We start from the raw sequence: 20,058 nt of genomic DNA, 5'->3' as shown, positions 1-20,058 counted from the left end.
ATTGGGTTAAGGATTTGGTGTTGCTGTGAGCTGTGGCACAGGTCGTAGACATGGCTCAAATCTGGCGTGGCTGTGGCATAGGCCAGCAGCTGCAGCCCCAACTTGACCCCTAGCTTGGCAACTTCCATATGCTGCAGGTGCAGCCCTTAAAAAAAAAAAAAAAATGCACCCATAGTGCAGCTTTGCCTGATCCCAGCTCATCGTGTCCAATGTCCTTGGCTGGTGTGCTGCTGACATTGTCACACAAATGTTTCTCAGCTGGACGGAAAATGCCCTTTGACAGGCCTCTTGCCCCTCTCACTGAGGAGCTGTTCTTAAAAAGAGCACCAAGAGGATTCCCGTCATGGCGCAGCAGAAATGAATCTGACTAGGAACTGTGAGGTTGCTGGTTCGACCCCTGACCTTGCTCAGTGGGTTAAGGATCCGGCGTTGCCAGGAGCTGTGGTGTAGGTCACAGATGGGGCTCAAATCTGACGTTGCTGTGGCTGTGGCATAGGCTGGCAGCTGTAGCTCCAATTCACCCCCTAGCCTGGGAACCTCTATGTGCGTGGGTGAGGCCCTAAAAAGAAAAAGATAAGAAAAAAAAAAAAAAAAAAAAGCACCAAGAATTCAAGAACCCACATCTTAATACAAGCTGTTAATGAAAATAAGCTTTATTACATCAAGTAATAAATACAAAGATGCAAACAGTTTCATTTTCTTCCAGATGTTTGGATCAACTTCCAGGAAAGGCAGAACTGAAATCTACAGTACAGTCTTAGGAATAATTTCGGGGGTCCCTGTTAGGTTTGGTTTGGGAGGCTGCTCTTTCTTCTGTATTTATAACTTGTGCATTTTAAAAACTGACTTCAAAGCACCTAGGAGTCATGCAAATGTTTAAGCAAAAAAGAAGTTACAATAAGCAGAATCTACACTGTATGGCAAACAAGGGGACCAGCTACTAGGTTAAGTGTGTGCTGTCAGTCCACACTACAAAAAAAAACCGTTCAAGTTGTATCAGTTTACAAAAAGAACAGAGAACAATCTTGGTAACATAACTTCAAAAGAGGAGAGCCAGACACCTGTATCTTGGGGGCAACTAGTTTGCTTTAAGATAGGTAACTTTTACGTGCATCTTTTGAATCAATGCTTTAAAAAACAAACACCTGGGTAGTTCCTATTTAAAATGTAAATCCTAATCAACTGCAAAATCTTTTCTCAAATCTTAGAGACTATAGGTTCAGAGCCTAATGAACCATGGGAGGGACAGTAGGAAGGAGAAACCAGATTGTTACCATGTTGAAAACAAAGTTTCATCTGAGCAAGGGAGATGAACTGTAACTTCTCTGGGAAGAAGATGGGAAACCTTCCAGGCTCACAAAGCAGCTAGGACCTGGCGTTCCGTTCAGTTTCAGCCAAGCACTCCCTCACCAAGCCTCTAGCGTGGATGATGCCTGGAAGAGAAGCAGAGGCGGGCATTAGCAGTGGCACCCACTGCGGAAGGGGGAGGGTCCTTTCACAGCCAGCCATGAAGCCCTCAGACCAGAGGAAAACCTGCGTCCAATGACTCAAGTACTAGAGCCATTAAAGGCTCTAAGGGGACTTCCCTGGTGGCTCAGTGGGTTAAAGATCCCATGTTGTTGGAGTTCCCATTGTGGTTCAGCGGGTTACAAACCCAACTAGTATCCACTGGACGCAGGTTCAATCCCTGGCCTCACTCAGTGGGTTAAGGATCCGGCGTTGCCATGAGCTGTGGTGTAGCTTGCAGACATGGCTCAGATCTGGTGTGGCTGTGGTGTAGGCCAGCAGCTATAGCTCCAGTTCAACCCCTCACCTGGGAGCCACCATATGCCTCAGGTGTGGCCCTAAAAAGACAAAAAAAAAAAAAAAATCTGGTGTTGTCACTGCTGCGGCTCGGGTTGCTGCTGTGGTTTGGTGCAGATTTGACTGCTGGCCCAGGAAATTTCCGCATGCCATGGACATGGCCAAAACAAACAAACAAAAGACTTTAAATAATAAATAAATAAAAGGCTCTAACAAATCCCACCCCACCCCTCAAAGCCAAAACTCCTCTTTTAAAAATCTCATTCTGTGCTCAAGGTGACAACCAGGAAGCTCTTTTCATTACTCCCTATTCAAACTATGTTACCATCCAGATGACAAGAGTAAGTGTGTCTCCACCCCAGTTCTTTAAGCCAAACCCTCTGGAGATTCCATGCCCTCAAATCATTATTTTTTCTAAAGTCTAGAAAGGACCTGGCAGTGTCACAGCCTGCCTGGTTCAGGTACAAGAGAACTACTCACTTGGTCCACTGCTTCGTCCTTCCCCAGGGGACCTGCAGCATCTATTCCACTATTATTCGCCCATCATCTTTTATCTCTATGGTTTGGGAGTTATCTATTGTTTGCTTGGGTTTCTTTGGGAGGGGGAGGGCAGGCTTTACTCAACTTCATGAAACATTGATCTCATTTTAATAGGCACAAGAGAATCTATTCCTTTTTTTTTTTTCCAGACTAAAAAAAAAAAAAATCCCTTTATTTTAGTCATTTTGAGCAGCTACAACAGAGTACCATAGTCTGGGTGGCTTAAACAACAAACATTTATTTCTCACAGTTCTGTAGGCTGGGAAATCCAAGATCAGAGAACCTATTCCTTCTAAGAGCTGACCCCCAGAGGGCAATGGAAGTGAGTGACTCCTCAAATCACTCAGGTGTCCCCACCTTACAAATCTTATCCCCCAGAGCTTCTGAGCTTTGAGACCTTCTGTAAAGGGCTATACAAACAGACTCCCAGACAGAGGACAGACTTGTGGTTGCTAAGGGGGAAGGCAGAGGGAGGGAGTGGGATGGAGGGGGAATTGGGGGTTAGTAGATGCAAACTATTCCATTTAGAATGGATAAGCAAGGAGGTCCTGCTGTACAGCACAGGGAACTATATCCAGCCTCTTGGGATAGACCATGAAGGAAAATAATATAAGAAAAGGAATGCATATATATGTATGACTGGGTCACTTTGCTGTATAGCAGAAATTGGCACAACACTGTAAATCAACTATATTTTAATTTAAAGGGGGGGCTGTATAGCCACTGTCACAGCTACTCCACTCTACCGTGACAACAGCAGCAGACATTATGTAAGCAATGGGTGTGGCTACGTTCCAACAATACTTAGAGACACTAAAGTCTGAATATCACATCATTTTTACATGTCACAACATCTTTCTTTTCTTCACCATTAAAAACCACAAAAAACAGTCTTGGCTCCTCTTGGTGCCTGACTCCCTCTTGCCCTATGACCCTTTTTACTTGCTATGACATAAACTTGGCAAGCCTGCTCAGCTTCTGGTCAGGGTGACTGTGGGACCAGCTGCTTCCCCAGGATGTGCCCTAGCTGCCCTGGCGCAATCACTAGGTGTATCCAGGCATGGACTTGAACTGCTGGCTTTGTTGGGTGGCTGCAGATCACCTGTCAGACAGTCTCTGGGGTCCAGCATCTTCCCAGGCATCTCCAATCTGGTAACCAACACCCCAGTTACCAGGACTGGGTGGCATGATGCCCACCTGACCCCCAGGGTTGGATTGGAGGTAAGCTCCCTCCCTCCTCCACGCACTCTTCGTTCCAGCCTCTAACTACCAGTCCCCCTCCCCACACCTGTGCTCTTATTACCCAACCCAGTTCCAAAACAGGTTAGTCTCTTCACAAAGGAGTCATGAACTGGGTAAAGGCCACTGCTTTGGGTAGGGGCCTGACCTCAATCAGCCTTGCCCATCACTGAAGTCACGGCTGCAACTGCAGCACCCCGTACACCCCAGATTTATAACTAAGAAATGTTTCCCTTTCCTATTTCTCCAAAGTTACTTCTCTGACCTTCAGAAAAACAAACAAAAAAACCCGAATCCCTCCTGAAATTAAATTCACACATAAGCCACCACATTCTGAACCACCACCTTCTAAAATAGAAATCCTTTTCTCCCCTCCACTCCCAACCAACCTATTTCACTGCCTGCTGAAGTCAGCTGGCCAGTCACATCTTCACGTGCAATACCTTCTTCCTGTGGTACCATCCTCCAGTGCCCTCCCTCTCTAATCAAGAAATAACTTCAGGAGTTCCTGTCGCTGCTCAGTGGTTAATGAATCCGACTAGGAACCATGGGGTTTCAGGTTCGATCCCTGGCCTCACTCAGTGGGTTAAGGATCTGGCGTTGCCATGAGCTGTGGTGTAGGTCGCAGACGCGGCTCGGATCCTGCGTTGCTGCGGCTCTGGCGTAGGCTGGCGGCTACAGCTCTGATTAGACCCCTAGCTTGGGAATCTCCATATGCCGAGGGAGCGGCCCTAGAAATGGCAAAAAAAACAACAAAAAGAAAAAGAAAAGAAATAACTTCAAAGCCTACTTGCTTTCCCTCCCCAGACTAGCACAGACCACAGCCTCCTGGGGCACTGCTCCAAAAGAGGACAGCAGAGGACCCTGCAGCCCCCAGTCACTGGCCTTGCCCAGAGGAGAAGCCTGTTGTACTGGGTGGCTTGGGGTTCCCTGGGGCCAGCTATGGCCAAAGGGAGCAGAGCAGGCCTGGGGCAGAGCTGTACCATCTGGGTCTAGACTCCCTTCTAAGACAGATGGACCCACCCTTACCCCAGGGAAGCATGCAGGGCGAGGGCTTCCCTTCTTAGACACCCCATCTGACAACTGGCCACCAAGACCCTTCCTGTCAGATCCTCAGGACAGTCTACACTCCACAGACCCAGTCATGCTGCCTGATGCCTCCACATCCAAGGGTAATTCTGTAACAGGGCAGGAACCCCTGTGTCCTGTGCTGCGGGGTACTCTCCTGTCCATCATCCTCCATTTTCAAGAGAGAAAATCTTTCAAGACAGTTACTAGGCCAGAAGCAAAGTGTCACCTGACAGTGGAGTCCAGGCCCATGACCTACCTCGTTTTAGTCTCTCCATTGCGCTCTTGCTGCCTGCATAGGTGGGTCTGATCTCTTTCCCCAGCTCTTCGATGATGGCCAGCAGCTCAGCGTATTTGCTCTGGGGCACCTGGCTGTTACCGGTTCCCTAGAATCAGAAAGAAAGGGTTCAGGGAGTTCCCATTGTGTCTCAGTGGGATACAAACCCAACTAGAATTCATGAGGATGCATGTTCAATTCCTGGCCTCGCTCAGTGGGTTAAGGACCTGGCATTGCCATGGCTGTGGCGTAGGCCAGCAGCTGCAGCTCTGATTCAACCTCTAGCCCAGGAACTTCCATATACCACAGGTGCAGCCCTAAAAGAGGAAAAAAAAAAAAAAAAAAAAAAGTAGTTCAGATAGATTGAGCCCAACCTGACCCCAATGCCATGGTCAAGGCCCCACCACGTGCCAGTCTCGCAAGGGCAGGGGCAGATGGTGGAGGGAAAGTGGCCTGGCCTAAACTCTCAAGGTTCCTGCCTCTGCTAGAGCCAGGTTCGTCCTCTCTGGGGGACAATTACAGACCAGGAGCCGGCACTCCCTACAGTCCCTATGCACTCAGAGAAACCACCCAGCAGTCTACAGAAAGCTGTTATCATCTTAAATGAAAAAAGAAGAAAAAAAAAAAAAAAAAAAAAAAAAGACTGGCTTGTCAACAGGAAAGGGTTCACTGGGAATTTCCTAGGAAGGAGCAGGATGGACGGGCTTGAGGGACGGAGTGAGTGGACGAGATGGAGGCCACACCTGGTTTGGCAGGACTATAAAAACCACCAGAGCCCCAGATATGTTTAATTCATCCATCTTCCCCTACTGGCAGGGCCCACGGCACAGAACTTTCTCTCCAGACCCCTAGCAGCCTGAGGAAACACCCAGATCAATGAGACCAGGTTCCTGCCTGGCTGTGGGCGGAGATTGCCAGTTCGGGCCTCACCCCAACCCTCCCTCTCCCGTCCCCCTCCCCACAGCTGCATCAGAGCAGCTGTGTCCTGACCGGGAGACCCTCGCCTGCTCCTCCCTCCTCTGCTGCCTGTTTCTTGGCTTCCCAATCCTTCCTCCTCTCCTTGTCCTGTTCCTCAGCATCCTCCAGGAGCCTCCTCCGGAATCCGTGGCCCTTCCTCTCCTCTGGCCGCTGCCTCACAGCCAGGGCACTGTGGGGCCTATCCAGGCCACACTTGACACCGTCCTCCCACCACCGCCTCTTCAAAGGGGTCCGCGCCCACTTCCCCTTGGGGGCTAGGACAGCCTGGCGGGGCATGGCCAAGAGCCGCCACCTTATCCCAGAGGCTGGCCTCCATGGCGACCTCGGAACATGAGTTCCAGCCACTACAGGGGAGAACCTCACAGCTGGCAGCCCAGGCACCGAGGGCCCTTGGGGCACCACTTCCTTGGCTTTCTCCACTGATGGCCCCCAAACCCAGTGGGAAGACCAAGTCTCGGCAAGGTTGCCAAGTAGGGGTCATGGTCCTGTAACTGGTGGAACCAGGTGTGAAACTCAGGGGCCCCCAGCTCTCTATGAAACCCACCCGGACTCCACTAGGACATGAGCCCCCACCTCTCTGACGGGGCCACAACCTTGTGGGGAATGAGTGGGAATGGGCACCCCCTGACACCAGCCTCTATCCAAGCTCAGAGCAAGAGTTGAGGCCATACCTCACTTCCCTAGGAACAAAGCATGAAAACCCCCAGGGACATATGTGGGCTGGTGGTCCCAACAGGACTGTGGCTCTTGGAGTTTCCAGCCTCCCACATGCAGCATGTGGAAGTTCCCAGGCCAGGGATTGAACCCGCACCATGGCAGTGACCCAGGCCGCTGCAGTGGCAGCATCAGATCCTTCACCCACTGAGCTATAAGGGAACTCCCATCACCCCTCTGTTCTGAAGCCCTAGCCTTGAGTTGAGGAGGCTCAGATGACCGCTCCATTCCTTCATCTCTACTCCTTCCACAGCTCCCCCTCAGGGCCCAGGCTGCCCTCAGAGCCCCTCCCCCTGGGCATCACCCCCCCTGCTGTACCTGGGTATAGCCTAGAGATGGTGGCCCATAGTCACTCAGCAGCTGGCGGTACTGTGAAGATGTCGCCATACTGGTGGAGGGCGGGTGGACACTCCCAGCTACGGGGAAGGAGACAGGAGTTAATAATCAAGTAGCCTTGGCTAACTGTACCAGAGGTGAGGACTCTCAGTCCTCCTGCTCAGGCCTCAAGCCATCAACAGTACTCTTTTATCTCCAAGGACAGAGAACCCTACTCTTGCTCCTGGTTTGGCCATGGCTGACAAGCAGCCTAGATGATTGATGGTAAAATATAGCTAATAGGCTCCTGATCTTCACATACGCCAACCACCACAGCAGACATTGCTAATCAAACACAGAAATCCTTCCCATCCATTCAGTCTAGATTGGTACCAAAGATGAAATCTGCTGCTGTTTCCTGCCTAACCCTTGCAAGTCCCCTTTCCCTGGGTCCTGCTCCCCAGAGGCTGATACCCTAGAGCCACAAGCCTGCCACAGGAGCCCACTTGCCACTAAGGCTGGCCTGCTCCTGGGCTAATACTTCCTCTGTGCCCTAACCTCTGCTGGACTATATCGTGAGGAAGATGGGGGACAGTCGAGAGGTTCTGAGACCCAACCCTAGCAGGGGACTGGTGTTCTAGATACAAAGTCAGGAATCTGGAGTACATCCCAGCCTGCATATCCTCAAACAAGTCCCTTACCTCTGAGCTCCTGTCGCCTCTCCCCAAAGAGGGGACAAGAGTCTTGACAGTCTGAGTCTATGCCCAGATGGCTTGCACCCCAAGAGAGGAGGGGTCAGACCCTACTGGGAGACACTGGCCCGCAGCAGAGGGGCCACGTGGGGCCAGGGCCAGGCCCAGAATGGAGTCTCCCAGATGGCAGTTGGGAGATGCTCAACAGGGAATTTTCCAGCTCCAGCTCAGTAGCTGGAAGCATGCAGACCCGTAATGGCGTCCGAGTGGCCATTAGCGGGTAAAGGATGTCCTGCAGAATTACAAACAGCGGTAACCATGGAGAATTTACCTAGCCCTCCTCAGCAGCTGCCCGCCTGCCTCCACGCCTGGCCGGGGAGCAGCTTCCCCTCTGCCTGCCGCCCCCAGAGCCAAACGGTCCCTCTCTCACGCACACAGCAGGCTCTGCAGACTTGGCCCCGGGGATGGACAGCTGGTGCCAGGCCGGCCAAACCGACCAGCTGCTCATCTGGTGTGGGCAAGGGGAGGGGCAGGGAGGAAGGAAGTCAGGAGCTCAGGCTGATAGAACTGGAAGGAGCCCTGGAGCCCCTCCCTGGAGAGAGAGCAACACAGACCAGAGAGGGTGGGCACTGCCCCAGGCCACACAGTGCAGAAGCGGCTACCTGTCCCTCTGTCCAGAAGCTGGGGACAGCCCCATACCCAATCTCAAGCCTGCCCTGGAATTTTTCCACTGGGGCCCGGATTTATGCTCAAGCACAAGATGTGCAGTCAGGAAACATGGATTCTGCCACCTCTAGGCTGCAGACTGGGCACAGCGCTGTGCTGCTCGGAGCCTCACTGCCACACCTCTAGAGCAGCGATGCTGAAACACCTGTGGTATGGAACTACAAGCACGTGAGCACATGTGGGACCTCTGTCTGAGGCAACTGTGAGTGTGCAGTGTCCAGAACACAAGAAGGTGTGGCAGGGCGGGTGTCCCCCACACCCCAGGTCTCCTCACCACATCAACCAAACCCCAATTTCCTGATCTTCTGATGTGGGTGGTGAGTGCGGTCTGGGTAGCTCAGGCTTCGCCATCCCAGGCCCAGGTTCAAGTCCTGGCCACTACAAGGTATTACACCATTCTGTAAGGCCAGGATGCTAAATGCCAAGACTGGGGGCGAGGGGTGGGGGGTGAACTGCACTGTTCAGCACTTTGAGGCATCTAGAAGATTCCAACTCCCTGGCAGGAGGTGAGCTGGACACCTGTCCTCCTCCTCTTATTGCTGTTTTGCATTTCTTGCCTCCCTGACCCCACCTTCTCTCCTACAGGCAAGGGCCTGGACTAGGAGCCAGTTCAGCTGTGTGACTTAAGGCAAGGCCCTTCCCTCTCTGGGCCTCAGTTTATCCGTCAGTTTGAGGCAATGGTTCCTAACAGAATGTCTAAAGGCTCTAGCTCCTACTCCTCCGCAATGCTGGGGTTAGGTCTTAGGGGAGCTCTGGGAAGAGGGAGGAAGGAGAGCCCCCACGTTTTGGTTAGGGGTGTGGAGGGAGGGGGAGATGGGAAACAGCCCAGGGCTTGACTTGCCCTGGGTGATGTGGTAGGGACCCCGAATCAGTGGCCTCACTTGCTGTTGGCGGGGAGGGTATCTGTGGCCCTAGGGAGAGTTTGCAGAAGGGCCCTGAGTTCCACTCATGCCCACTCCTTCCCGCAGATACAGGGAGGGCCAGCGGCTGCCGAAGGCCACGGAGAAAACCAGACTGGGCGTGAGCACGGCTGGCCGGCCGTCTCGGAGCATCGCAGACAATGTGCGCAGTGTGCGGGGGACCAGGGAGGGCCCAGAGCTGAGGGAGGGATTGGCAGAGGCCAGCAGCTCCTGGGGCCAGGCGCGGCTCCCCACCCCCACGCCAGACAAAGAGCAGCCTGGGCCTGGGGAGCTGGCGGCCTTCCCGCCACTTGGGGCGCCTGGGGGGGCTCTCTGGCGGGGAGGCAGGGGCTTTGTCTAACTCAGCCACTGCCACTGCCGGCCAGGCCGCGGCTTGGCAACTCGCGAGCAGGAGGCAGGGCTGGAGGGCGTGAGGGATGATGACAAGGAAGCCGGAGGAGCGGCAGCGGAGAGTCCATCTTGGATGCAAATGGCAGGGGGAGATCGGGCTTTCCAAAGGGGTCCACAGGGAGGGGAGCAGCCTGCCACAGATCTGGGGACCTCAGCACTCCTCCTGGAGTTCACCAGAGGAGAAAGAAGAAAATCTGTGCACAGGTGCTAGCCAGCCCAGAACAGGACTTCAGGGGTGCTGAGTGGCTGCCTCTGCCACCGTGACCCCAGTCCCCAAAGGTCCCAGTTTAGGGTCCCTGCCTCAGCTGTACCAGGGCAGGCCTGAGATATCCCACCTGTACAGGCAGCAGCAAGACCCTCCATCCTTACCACAGTCAGATGAAGGAGGCAGTGAGAAATACTACAGGCAGCAAAGCTTGTCTTTATAAGGTTTGCAGACCCCAGAAGAGGTGAGAACATTTGAAGAGAAAATAGTGGCTGTTTGCTCTTGAGGCTTAGAGCCCACATTTGACCAACTTAGCTATCCCCCACCCAATCACATCCTGAATCTTAACCCTTTCCACTCCCCAATCTGTGTCTAAGAAGTTAAAAAATAAATAAATATTTATTTATTTACATGCATTGCTTTTCTGGGTCCCCTATAGGATTTTTGGAGTTATGGAGTCAACCATTTGGAGACAAGGCTCAAAACTTTCGGACAACTGCCAGCGTGGCATTTCGGACCAGAGACGCCAGTCTCCTCCCCGCCAATCACACCCCCCCACGCCCCCACGCGCCTAGCTTTTTGGAAGTTTGTTTCCCACCAAGAGTCCAAAGGAGAAGGGCTATAGTGAAGGGAAAGAGCAAATCACCCCCGAACCCCACAATTTTACCCTCCCCTCCCCCCGGTGCCTTTCGTCCTTGGGAGGAGACCCTGGACACAGCCTAAAGCTGCCTGACAACTTCTGGAGGAGTTTCCTGGGACCGTCCAGTTCCAGCCCCAAGGAAGGGAGAGGACGGCCCCTAGGCTTCTGCGGGAGGGGACCTTCCAAACCCAGAGTTGGGGGCTCAAGATGCGGGGCCCCGAAATGCGGGCCCCAGGCCGAAATGCCGCCCCCACCCTCCGCCTGCAGGCACTCCGAAACCCCGGGTCTTCAACTTCGCTCATTCTGCCGCACACGCCTGAGGGGACCTTGCCGCGAGCCCCATTTTGGGCACCCCGCTCCCACGCGCCAGGCCGAGCCGCCACCGATGATGTCCCCTGCACCGCCGGTGACCCCAGCGGCCCCGGGCCCTCAGGGCGGGCTGCACTTGGCACGCTCGCCACCCCGCAGCGCTGCCGCGCGTGGCCTAACCTTGCTCACGTGCACGCAGCAGTCTCGGCCCCCGCCCGGGCTTGACCCCCGCTCCCCAAGGGCGGCCCGCGCCCCGCTCCCGGAGCCCCGCTCCCCGCGCGGCCCGGCCGCTCCCGACTCCCGCCGGCAGGGGCCCTCGCCGAGCCGCCCAAAAGCCGGAGGAAAACGGAGCCGAGAAAGCCTCCCCCGCCCTCGCTCGCCGCGCTCCCCGCGAGCCCTCAGCCGCCGGCGTGGGGGGGACCGCGGCGGCAGCCAGCGCCCCGGGCCCCGGCCCGGCCCGAGGCCCGGCGCGGCACAGGGCGCACCAGCGAACTTTGGCGGCGTGGGCGCCAGAATCATGGCGGCGGCGGCGGCGGCCCCGCTGCCCCGGGCCGGGACCCGGTGCCTGCCACCCCCGGCCGCCGCGGGTCCCCGGGAGCCGGGGCCGGGGCCGGGCGCGCGGGCCCTCAACTTGGCCGCACTTGGGGCGCGGCGCACGCGGCCCGCAGGGCGCACTCACTTACCGGCGTTGAGGGAGGCGGCGGGCATGTGCGCGGTCAAGTTCGGTTTGTAAGACATCCCCCCGAGCGGCGGGGCGCGCCGGGGCGCAGCGGGGCCAGGCCCGCGAGGGCGACGGCGGCGGCGAGGCCGGACGGCGGCGAGGCGGCCCCGGCGTCCGTGCGCCCGTCCGTGCGCCCGCCGAGCTCCCGCGCACTTTTTGTTGTTGACGGCTCGGGCCGCACCGGCAAATATGGCCGTCCCTCACCCTGACACCCGCTGCAGTATATCACCCATACATCGGGCGGGCGCGCGGGCGCAGGGGCGGCCGCAAACTTTGAGCGGAGCCAGCGGGGCCGGCCCGGGCCGGGAGGGGGCGGCCCGGCGCGCCGCGGCCCGGCGTCAGGGGGCGGCTCCGCCCGCTGCCGCGCCCCGCGCCTCCGGGCGCGCTCGGCGCCCGCAACTTGGCAAAGTTTGGGGGGCTGGGGTCCCGGCGGCGCCCGAGGCCCGCGTGGGTCCCTTTCTTCTTCTACGCAGGCGGCGCCTGAAGATTTGTTCTTTTACCGATTAATTTTTTTAATAGCTAGGTAGGATTGCAGAATTACTTTTTTCCCCCTGGACTGTGGGGGCAGGGATGGAAAATTACCTGGAGAAAATGGTGGCGAGTGGTATTTTTAAGCGCGTAGATCTTTCCAGACGCCAAGGTCTGGCTACACCCCAGAGTAAGAACAACCAATTTTTGACATTGATTTCAAATAAATTTCACGTCCCTGTCGGTATTAAGTGGTTTTAACCCTTTAGGGGCCTAGACACCTTTGAGACTGTACAAAAGCCAGCAGCCTCCTCCCCTGGAAAATACACCCGAACATTCACACAATTTTGCATCTTAACACATTCAGATACTTAAGAAGCGCCTACTGTGTGCGGTGCACTGTTCCAGGTGCTAAAGATACAGAATAAACTTGACAAAGTTTCTTCTCTCCTGGAGAATTTTTTTGCAATTTTTGACTCTCCTCTACCCCCACCCCAGCCCACTTCTCAGATCTGACTGAAACACAATCACCAAATGTATTTTGCATTAGGTGATGAAGCTTTTGAAGGTATTATTTCTTGGAGTTCTGCTTGAATAGTAAATCTTGTCAAAATACAAGAGATGCCCACCCTTTTCTGCCCTTTGTAATCGCCATGCTTTGCCGAATTTTTTTGATTAGCCACAGACATTCAGATACATCCGGATCTACTGAGGAAGGCATCAACCTTTTTGCCTGAAAGCAAAGGGACACCATCCATGCCTTCCCTCCATCCCTTTAGGAATGAAGGTACAGGTGACACTCCCTTCTCAGCACCCCTTGTGATAAGCTTTAGGCTGGTTCAGCCAAGAATGTTCAGTGATTCTGCTGTTAGGCACCGGGGACTATATCCAATCGCTTGTGATAGAACATAATGGAAGATAATGTGAGAAGTGTGTGTAAGTATATATATATATGTGTGTATGTATGTATATATGTATGAATGACTGAGCTCTTTGCTGTACAGCAGACATTGACAAGAACATTGTAAATCAACTATAATAAAAAAAAATTTTTTAGGTGTTCCCATCATGGCTCAGCGGCAACAAACCCGACTAGTATCTATAAGGATGCAGGTTCGATCCCTGGCCTTGCTCAGTGGGTTAAGGATCTAGCATTGCCGTGAGCTGTAGTGTAGGTCACAGACTCGGCTCAGATCCTGAGCTGCTGTGGCTATGGCATAGGCTGGCAGCTATAGCTCTGATTCAACCCCTTAGCCTGAAAATTTCTATATGCTACGGGTACAGCCCGAAAAAGACAAAGACAAAAAAAAAAAAAAAAAAAACACGTTTTTTTTTAAGAATGCTCAGTGAAATTTTTTTCACGAATAAATTAATATCACCCTTTTGCTACCCTGCCTCTAGAGGACCAGTACTCTAGAGTAGCATTGTCTAAAAGAAAAGTATTGCAGGCCACGCAAATAATTTAAAAGTTTTAGTAGTCACATTTTAGAAAGTAAGAACTGGTGAAATTAATCTCAATTATAACATAGTTTATTTAACATAATATACCCCAAAATGGTATGATTTTGATACATAATGAATATAAAGCAATTATTAAGATACTTTACATTCTTTTTTATGATACTAAACTCTTCAAAACCCAAACTGTATTTTACCCTTACAGCTCATCCTTATTCAGACTGGCCACAGGTCAAGTGCTCAGTAGCCATGATAGCTAGCGATTTTCCTGTTGAACCAGTGAAGGGCTAGAAACTACAAGAATTGGACTCATAAGGTATTCATTCTGGCTCCATCACCTGCCAGCTGTTTGACAAAACCTCCATTTCCTTGCAGCAAGAATCCAGATCTCTGTGGCCTGCCTCAGTCCCTTCTACAGATGCTGTGGGCTCTTTTCTTTCTATGTTGTGTTTTTAACATGCTGCCCACCATCCCCCTCACTAATCGTTATTGAAAAATATTTTTCCTTTTGTTTTTAATTGAGATCTAGTTTACTTAGTATAAAATTTATCCTTTTAAGTGGTTAAGGATTCGAGATGTTGATACTGCTATGGTGGGAGTTCAATCTCTGGCCCAGGAACTTCTGCATGCCACTGGTGCAGCCAAATAAAATAAAATAAAATATACAGTTCAGGGAGTTCCTGTTGTGGTTCAGTGGTCAACGAATCCTACCAGAAACCATGAAGTTGCAGGTTCAATCCCCGGCCTTGCTCAGTGGGTTAAGGATCTGACATTGCCATGAGCTGTGGTGTAGGTTGCAGATGTGGCTTGGAACCCACGTTGCTGTGACTGTGGCATAGACCAGCAGCTACAGGTCCAATTAGACCTCTAGCCTGGGAACCTCCATATGCTGTAGGTGCGGCCCTAGAAAAGACCAAAAAAAAAAAAAAATATATATATATATATATATATATATATATGCACACACACACACACACACACACACACACACACACACACACACACACACACACACTTCAACAGTTCAGTGAGTTTTGTGATCATCACCACCACTATCTAATTCTAGAACATTTTTGTCATCTGAAAAGGAAAATCTATACCTAACAGCAGTCACTCCCCATCCCCCACTACCCATAGCTTTAGGCAGCTGCTAGTCTACCTTCCATGCCTATGGATGTACCTATTCTGGACATTTCCTATGAATTAAATCATACAATATGTGTACAGCCTTTTTCACTTAGCATAGTGCTTTCAAGGTCCATTTATATTGCAACATGTATCAAGACTTTGTTCCTTTTCATGGCTGAGTATTTCCACTGTATGGATAGACCACATTTTGCTTATCCATTCATCAGCTTATGGATATTTGGTTTGTTTTCACTTTTTACTATTATGAATAGAGCTGCTATGAACATTTGTGTACAAATTTTTGTGAATATGTTTTCAATTCTTTGGGGTATATACCCAGGAGTGGAATTGTTGGGTTACATAGTAACTCTATGTTTGACTTTTTGAGGAATTGCCACTCTATTTTGCATAGTGACTGTACCATTTTACATTTCTACCAGCAATGTGTAAGGTTTTCAGTTTCTCCATATCCTCACCAACACTTTTGTTATCTGGCTTTTTTTTTTTTTTTTGTCTTTTGTCTTTTTGTTGTTGTTGTTGTTGTTGTTGCTATTTCTTGGGCCGCTCCCGCGGCATATGGAGGTTCCCAGGCTAGGGGTCAAATCGGAGCTGTAGCCACCGGCCTACGCCACAGCCACAGCAACGCGGGATCCAAGCCCGGTCTGCAACCTACACCACAGCTCACGGCAACGCCGGATCGTTAACCCACTGAGCAAGGGCAGGGACCAAACCCGCAACCTCATGGTTCCTAGTCGGATTCGTTAACCACTGCGCCACGACGGGAACTCCTATCTGGCTTTTTTATTTTAGGCATCCTAGTGAGTGTGAACTGGAATCTCATGGTTTTGATTTGCATTTCTTTAATGGATGATGATATTGAGCTTCTTTTCATGTGCTTACTGGCCATTTGTTATCTTCTTTGGAGAAACATCTATTCTAATCCTTTACCATTTTTAAACTTGAGTTAACTTTATGTTAAGTTTTAAGATTTTTTTTACTTTGGATACTAGTCTCGTCTCAGACTTAGAGTTTGCAAATATTTCTCCCATTCTTTTCTCCCACCCTGGGCCTTAGATTCATCTGTAAGATTAGGGAGGTTTTGGTTTTCTGGTTTGTTTTTTATTTTTTTGCTTTTTAGGGCCACACTTGTGGCATATGCATGTTCCCAGGCTAGGGGTCTAATCAGAGCTACAGCTGCCAGGCTACGCCACAGCAATGCCAGATCCAAGCCGCGTCTGTGACCTACACCACAGCTCATGGCAACACCGGATCACCGACCCACTGAGCAAGGCCAGGGATCAAACCTGCCTCCTCATGGATACTAGTCAGATTCATTTCTGCTGCACCACATCGGGAACTCCTAGGGAAGTCTTGATGAGAGGAAGCACTAAGAATTCTGGAAAGTCTAATGCCCTAAGAAGGCAGACAGACAACACGTGCCATTTTCTCCAATGAAAAACATTAGCCCAAGAAGGCCTTGAAATCATTTTGAAACTTTCTGTCAATCAGCTCCAAACTAGGATGCACCTGCACCAGGTGGTAAGAGGGGTAACTCACAGGAATGAGGGAATTAGAACCCTATTTATGTGGAGTTTAACATGTGCATAGTAGCATAGTAGCACACAAACAACTTAGAAATAACTTAATAGGAAGTTCCCATTGTGGTGCAGTGGAAACAAATCTGATTAGGAACCATGAGGATGAGGTTTCCGTCCCCGGCCTCGCTCAGCGAGGTAAGGATCTGGCGTTGCTGTGAGCTGTGGTGTAGGTCACAGACATGCCTCAGATCTGACGTTGCTGTGGCTGTGGTGCAGGCTGGCAGCTACAACTCCAATTCAACCTCTAGCCTGGGAACCATATTCCACAGGTGCAGCCCTAAAAAGAAAAAGAAAGAAAAAAAGAAACAACTTAATAAACAATATAAGTATGCTCAGAAATGTTTATTAGACTATGTGACCAAAAAAATTTGGAGAACATTGACCTAAGGAACTAAGGTCAAATAAGAGCAAAAATAAACCAATGGGACCTAATCAAACTGAAAAGCTTTTGCACAGCAAAGGAAACCAAAAAGAAAACAAAAAGACAACTTACAGAAGGGGAGAAAATAGTTTCAAACGATGCAAAGGACAAGGGCTTAATCTCCAGAATATATAAGCAACTTATACAACTCAACAGCAAAAAAGCCAATCAACCAATGGAAAAATGGGCAAAAGACCTGAATAGACTGTTCTCCAAGGAAGATACGCAAATGGCCAGCAAACACTGAAAAAAATGCTCAACATTGCTGATTATAAGAGAAATGCAAATCAAAACCACCATGAGATACCACTTCACACCAGTCAGAATGGCCATCATTAATAAGTCCACAAATAACAAGCGCTGGAGGGGGTGTGGAGAAAAGGGAACCCTCCTGCACTGCTGGTGGGAATGTAAACTGGTACAGCCACTATGGAGAACAGTTTGGAGATACCTTAGAAATCTATACATAGAACTTCCATATGACCCCACAATCCCACTCTTGGGCATATATCCAGACAAAACTCTACGTAAAAGAGACACATGCACCCGCATGTTCATTGCAGCACTATTCACAATAGCCAGGACATGGAAACAACCCAAATGTCCATCAACAGATGATTGGATTAGGAAGATGTGGTGTATATATATATACTATAGAATACTACTCAGCAATAAAAAAAGAATGACATAATGCCATTTGCAGCAACATGGATGGAACTAGAGACTCTCATACTGAGTGAAATAAGTCGGAGAGACAAAGACAAATACCACATATCACTTATAACTGGAATCTAATATACAACACAAATGAACATCTCCACAGAAAAGAAAATCATGGACTTGGAGAATAGACTTGTGGCTGCCTGACGGGAGAGGGAGGGAGTAGGAGGGATCGGGAGCTTGGGGTTATCAGATACAACTTAGAATAGATTTACGGAGTTCCTGTCGTGGCGCAGTGGTTAACGAATCTGACTAGGAACCATAAGGTTGCGGGTTCAGTCCCTGCCCTTGCTCAGCGGGTTAAGGATCCAGCGTTGCTGTGAGCTGTGGTGTAGGTTGCAGACGCGGCTCGGATCCCGTGTTGCTGTGGCTCTGGTGTAGGCCGGTGGCTATGGCTCCAATTAGACCCCTAGCCTGGGAACCTCCATATGCCGCGAGAGCGGCCGAAGAAATAGCAAAAAGACAAAAAAAAAAAAAAAAAGAATAGATTTTCGAGGAGATCCTGCTGAGTAGCATTGAGAACTATGTCTACTCATATTGCAACAGAACAAAGGGTGGGGAAAAAAAATGTGTACATTTAAGAGTAACTTGATCCCCATGCTGTCAGTGGGGGAAAAAAATTTAATAATAAATAAATAAATAAACATTAAACTAAAAAAAAAACACAAAAAACTAAAGACAGCTAAGAAAGTTAAGAGGCAGCCAGACCCAAGAGTTTGACAGACAAGTTGTGGGTGAAGTGTAATTAACTTAGTAGTTAGTGACTCCAATGTGTTTTATGTGCTCAGGACACTAAAACCATATTTTGTATCAAGTTGGGTTTTCATCAGAGGTCTACATTCAAATTTACTCATTTTCAGCTTTGTTTCTGCCATGATTCCTGTTTTATTGACCTGAAGCCAGCAAGCTTTTCCTGTAGAGTCAGATAGCACATACTTTAAGCTTTGCAGGCCACATAAGTCTCGACTGAGCAAGTCTGCCATTGTAGCACTACCACAGCCTTAGATGATGCTGCATAAAAGAATGTGCATGACTGGGTTCCAACAAAACTTTATGAACACTGATATTTGAATTTCATGTTTTTTTGTTGACAAAAACTTTCCCTTCCTTTACCTGAAACATATGGCAGTTACCAGGCTAGGGATCGAATTGGAGCTGCTGCAGCAATGCAGCATCTGAGCTGCATCTTCGACCTACACTGCAGCTGGTGGCAATGCCAACCCTTAACCCACTGAGGCCAGGGATCAAACCCGTATCCTCACAGACACTATGTTGGGTTCTTAACCCACTGAGCCATCAAAGGAGCTCCTAAATAGGTTTTTCCAACCATTTAAGAAAGTAAAAGCTATTCTCAGCATCCAATGTCAAAAACAGGTAGTAGATTGGATTTGACCTGTGGACCACAGTTTTTCAATCCTTGTTTTAGACTCAAAAGTTTGTTTCTTAAGTCTGCTTTGCTGCAGATAGAACACCAAAGATGGGACATGCAAACATTTGAGGACATCATAAGTTTTCATATTAATACTTCCGAATAGGAAACAGGAAACACTTAACTTTCGACTGAAGGCTCATGAATTTGCAATGTTCCTGCAATTAATAATTTATTCTAGTTTGGATTTCTTCTGTAATTAAAGGGCTTACACATCCACCTTTGTGAAAAATGAATCTTGCCTGGAACCAAAGGTAAACAACAGAGGCTAGAGAAGTTTTTGTGATACTCCAAAATTTACCTCTCAACTTCCCCAAAAAAGGATAGTGAAGAAACTGGAAAAAAATGTCTGCCTTAGAAAGAAGGGGTGGGGGTGGGGCAAGCAGGAGGAACAGAGGGAAAATGTTCCCTGTATGTTCTCATCTCCCTGTTAACTTCTGTTATGCGCTGGTGTTATTTATTCAAGCAAAAAACCAATAAAAAACATACAAATTAAGTATTCCAGACTAATTAGTGTCCATCTCACCATCTTACCTTTGCATGATACCTGGTGGTAATTCTTCTCTGAATGATGACTTAGAACCAGTAGCATGGCACTTGCCTTTCCTAACCCAATGATGCACTTGACGACCAGAGTGGGCAGCTTTTGGAGGATGAAGCCAACTTGCTAAGAGTTGGGCTCTAAAAATAAACATTTTGCACATTTCTTTTAGCCTCCTTTCTCTCCATAAAGGCCTCCACAGATGGCTTCTTTACATCATGCTCTCAAATGACTAGCTGATAAATATTCATACTTATGGAAATTGTATTGTACATACTCCAAGCCCCCGGCCAGCTAACATTTGTATTTTCAGTATCTCAACGTTGGTGCCCATCCCCTTGTTCATGGGCCTTGTCCTCTGTGAAACACACATGAACTTGTGTGCACACACATTCAAAGACACCAGCATTGTGTCTCTTTATGACTAATTTCCTTTGGTGTGATTTTGGTCCTCAGAGGACGGTGGGCCATGTCTAGAGACATTTGGGGTTTTCACAGCTGGGGGACTCAGGGTATGCAGTGTGTCCTACTGGCATCTAGTGGTAAGATCCAGGGATGTTGCTAAACAGCCTACAGTGCACAGCATAGCCTCCACCCCACCCCACCCCTCCACAAAGACCAGCCTGGCCCAAACATCAATGGTATGGAGGCCCAGGGGAACACAATGTGATGCTGAAAGCAGACTTGAGTTACAGATAAAACACTGAAGGGGTACAAGGTCAAAGCGAAACGGAGGCTCTGCATGAAGTCTGGTCTCT

General features: G+C 49.9%; 1 protein-coding gene across 2 annotated transcripts; it reads right to left on the bottom strand.

The window, feature by feature from the left end:
* CDK2AP1 (cyclin dependent kinase 2 associated protein 1) lies at positions 631-11,809 on the bottom strand. Of its 2 annotated transcripts, none has more exons than XM_021071919.1 (4): positions 10,997-11,106; positions 6,938-7,035; positions 4,910-5,036; positions 631-1,433 (listed from the first exon to the last, which is right to left on the bottom strand). In XM_021071919.1, exons 2-4 carry the CDS (start codon positions 7,004-7,006, stop codon positions 1,366-1,368), a joined length of 264 nt encoding a protein of 87 aa, XP_020927578.1. In that variant the 5' UTR covers positions 7,007-7,035; positions 10,997-11,106; the 3' UTR covers positions 631-1,365.

Source organism: Sus scrofa, chromosome 14, assembly GCF_000003025.6.
Source record: "Sus scrofa isolate TJ Tabasco breed Duroc chromosome 14, Sscrofa11.1, whole genome shotgun sequence".
Classification (NCBI taxonomy): Eukaryota; Metazoa; Chordata; class Mammalia; order Artiodactyla; family Suidae; genus Sus; species Sus scrofa.
This window is presented reverse-complemented; position numbering and strand designations above follow the sequence as displayed.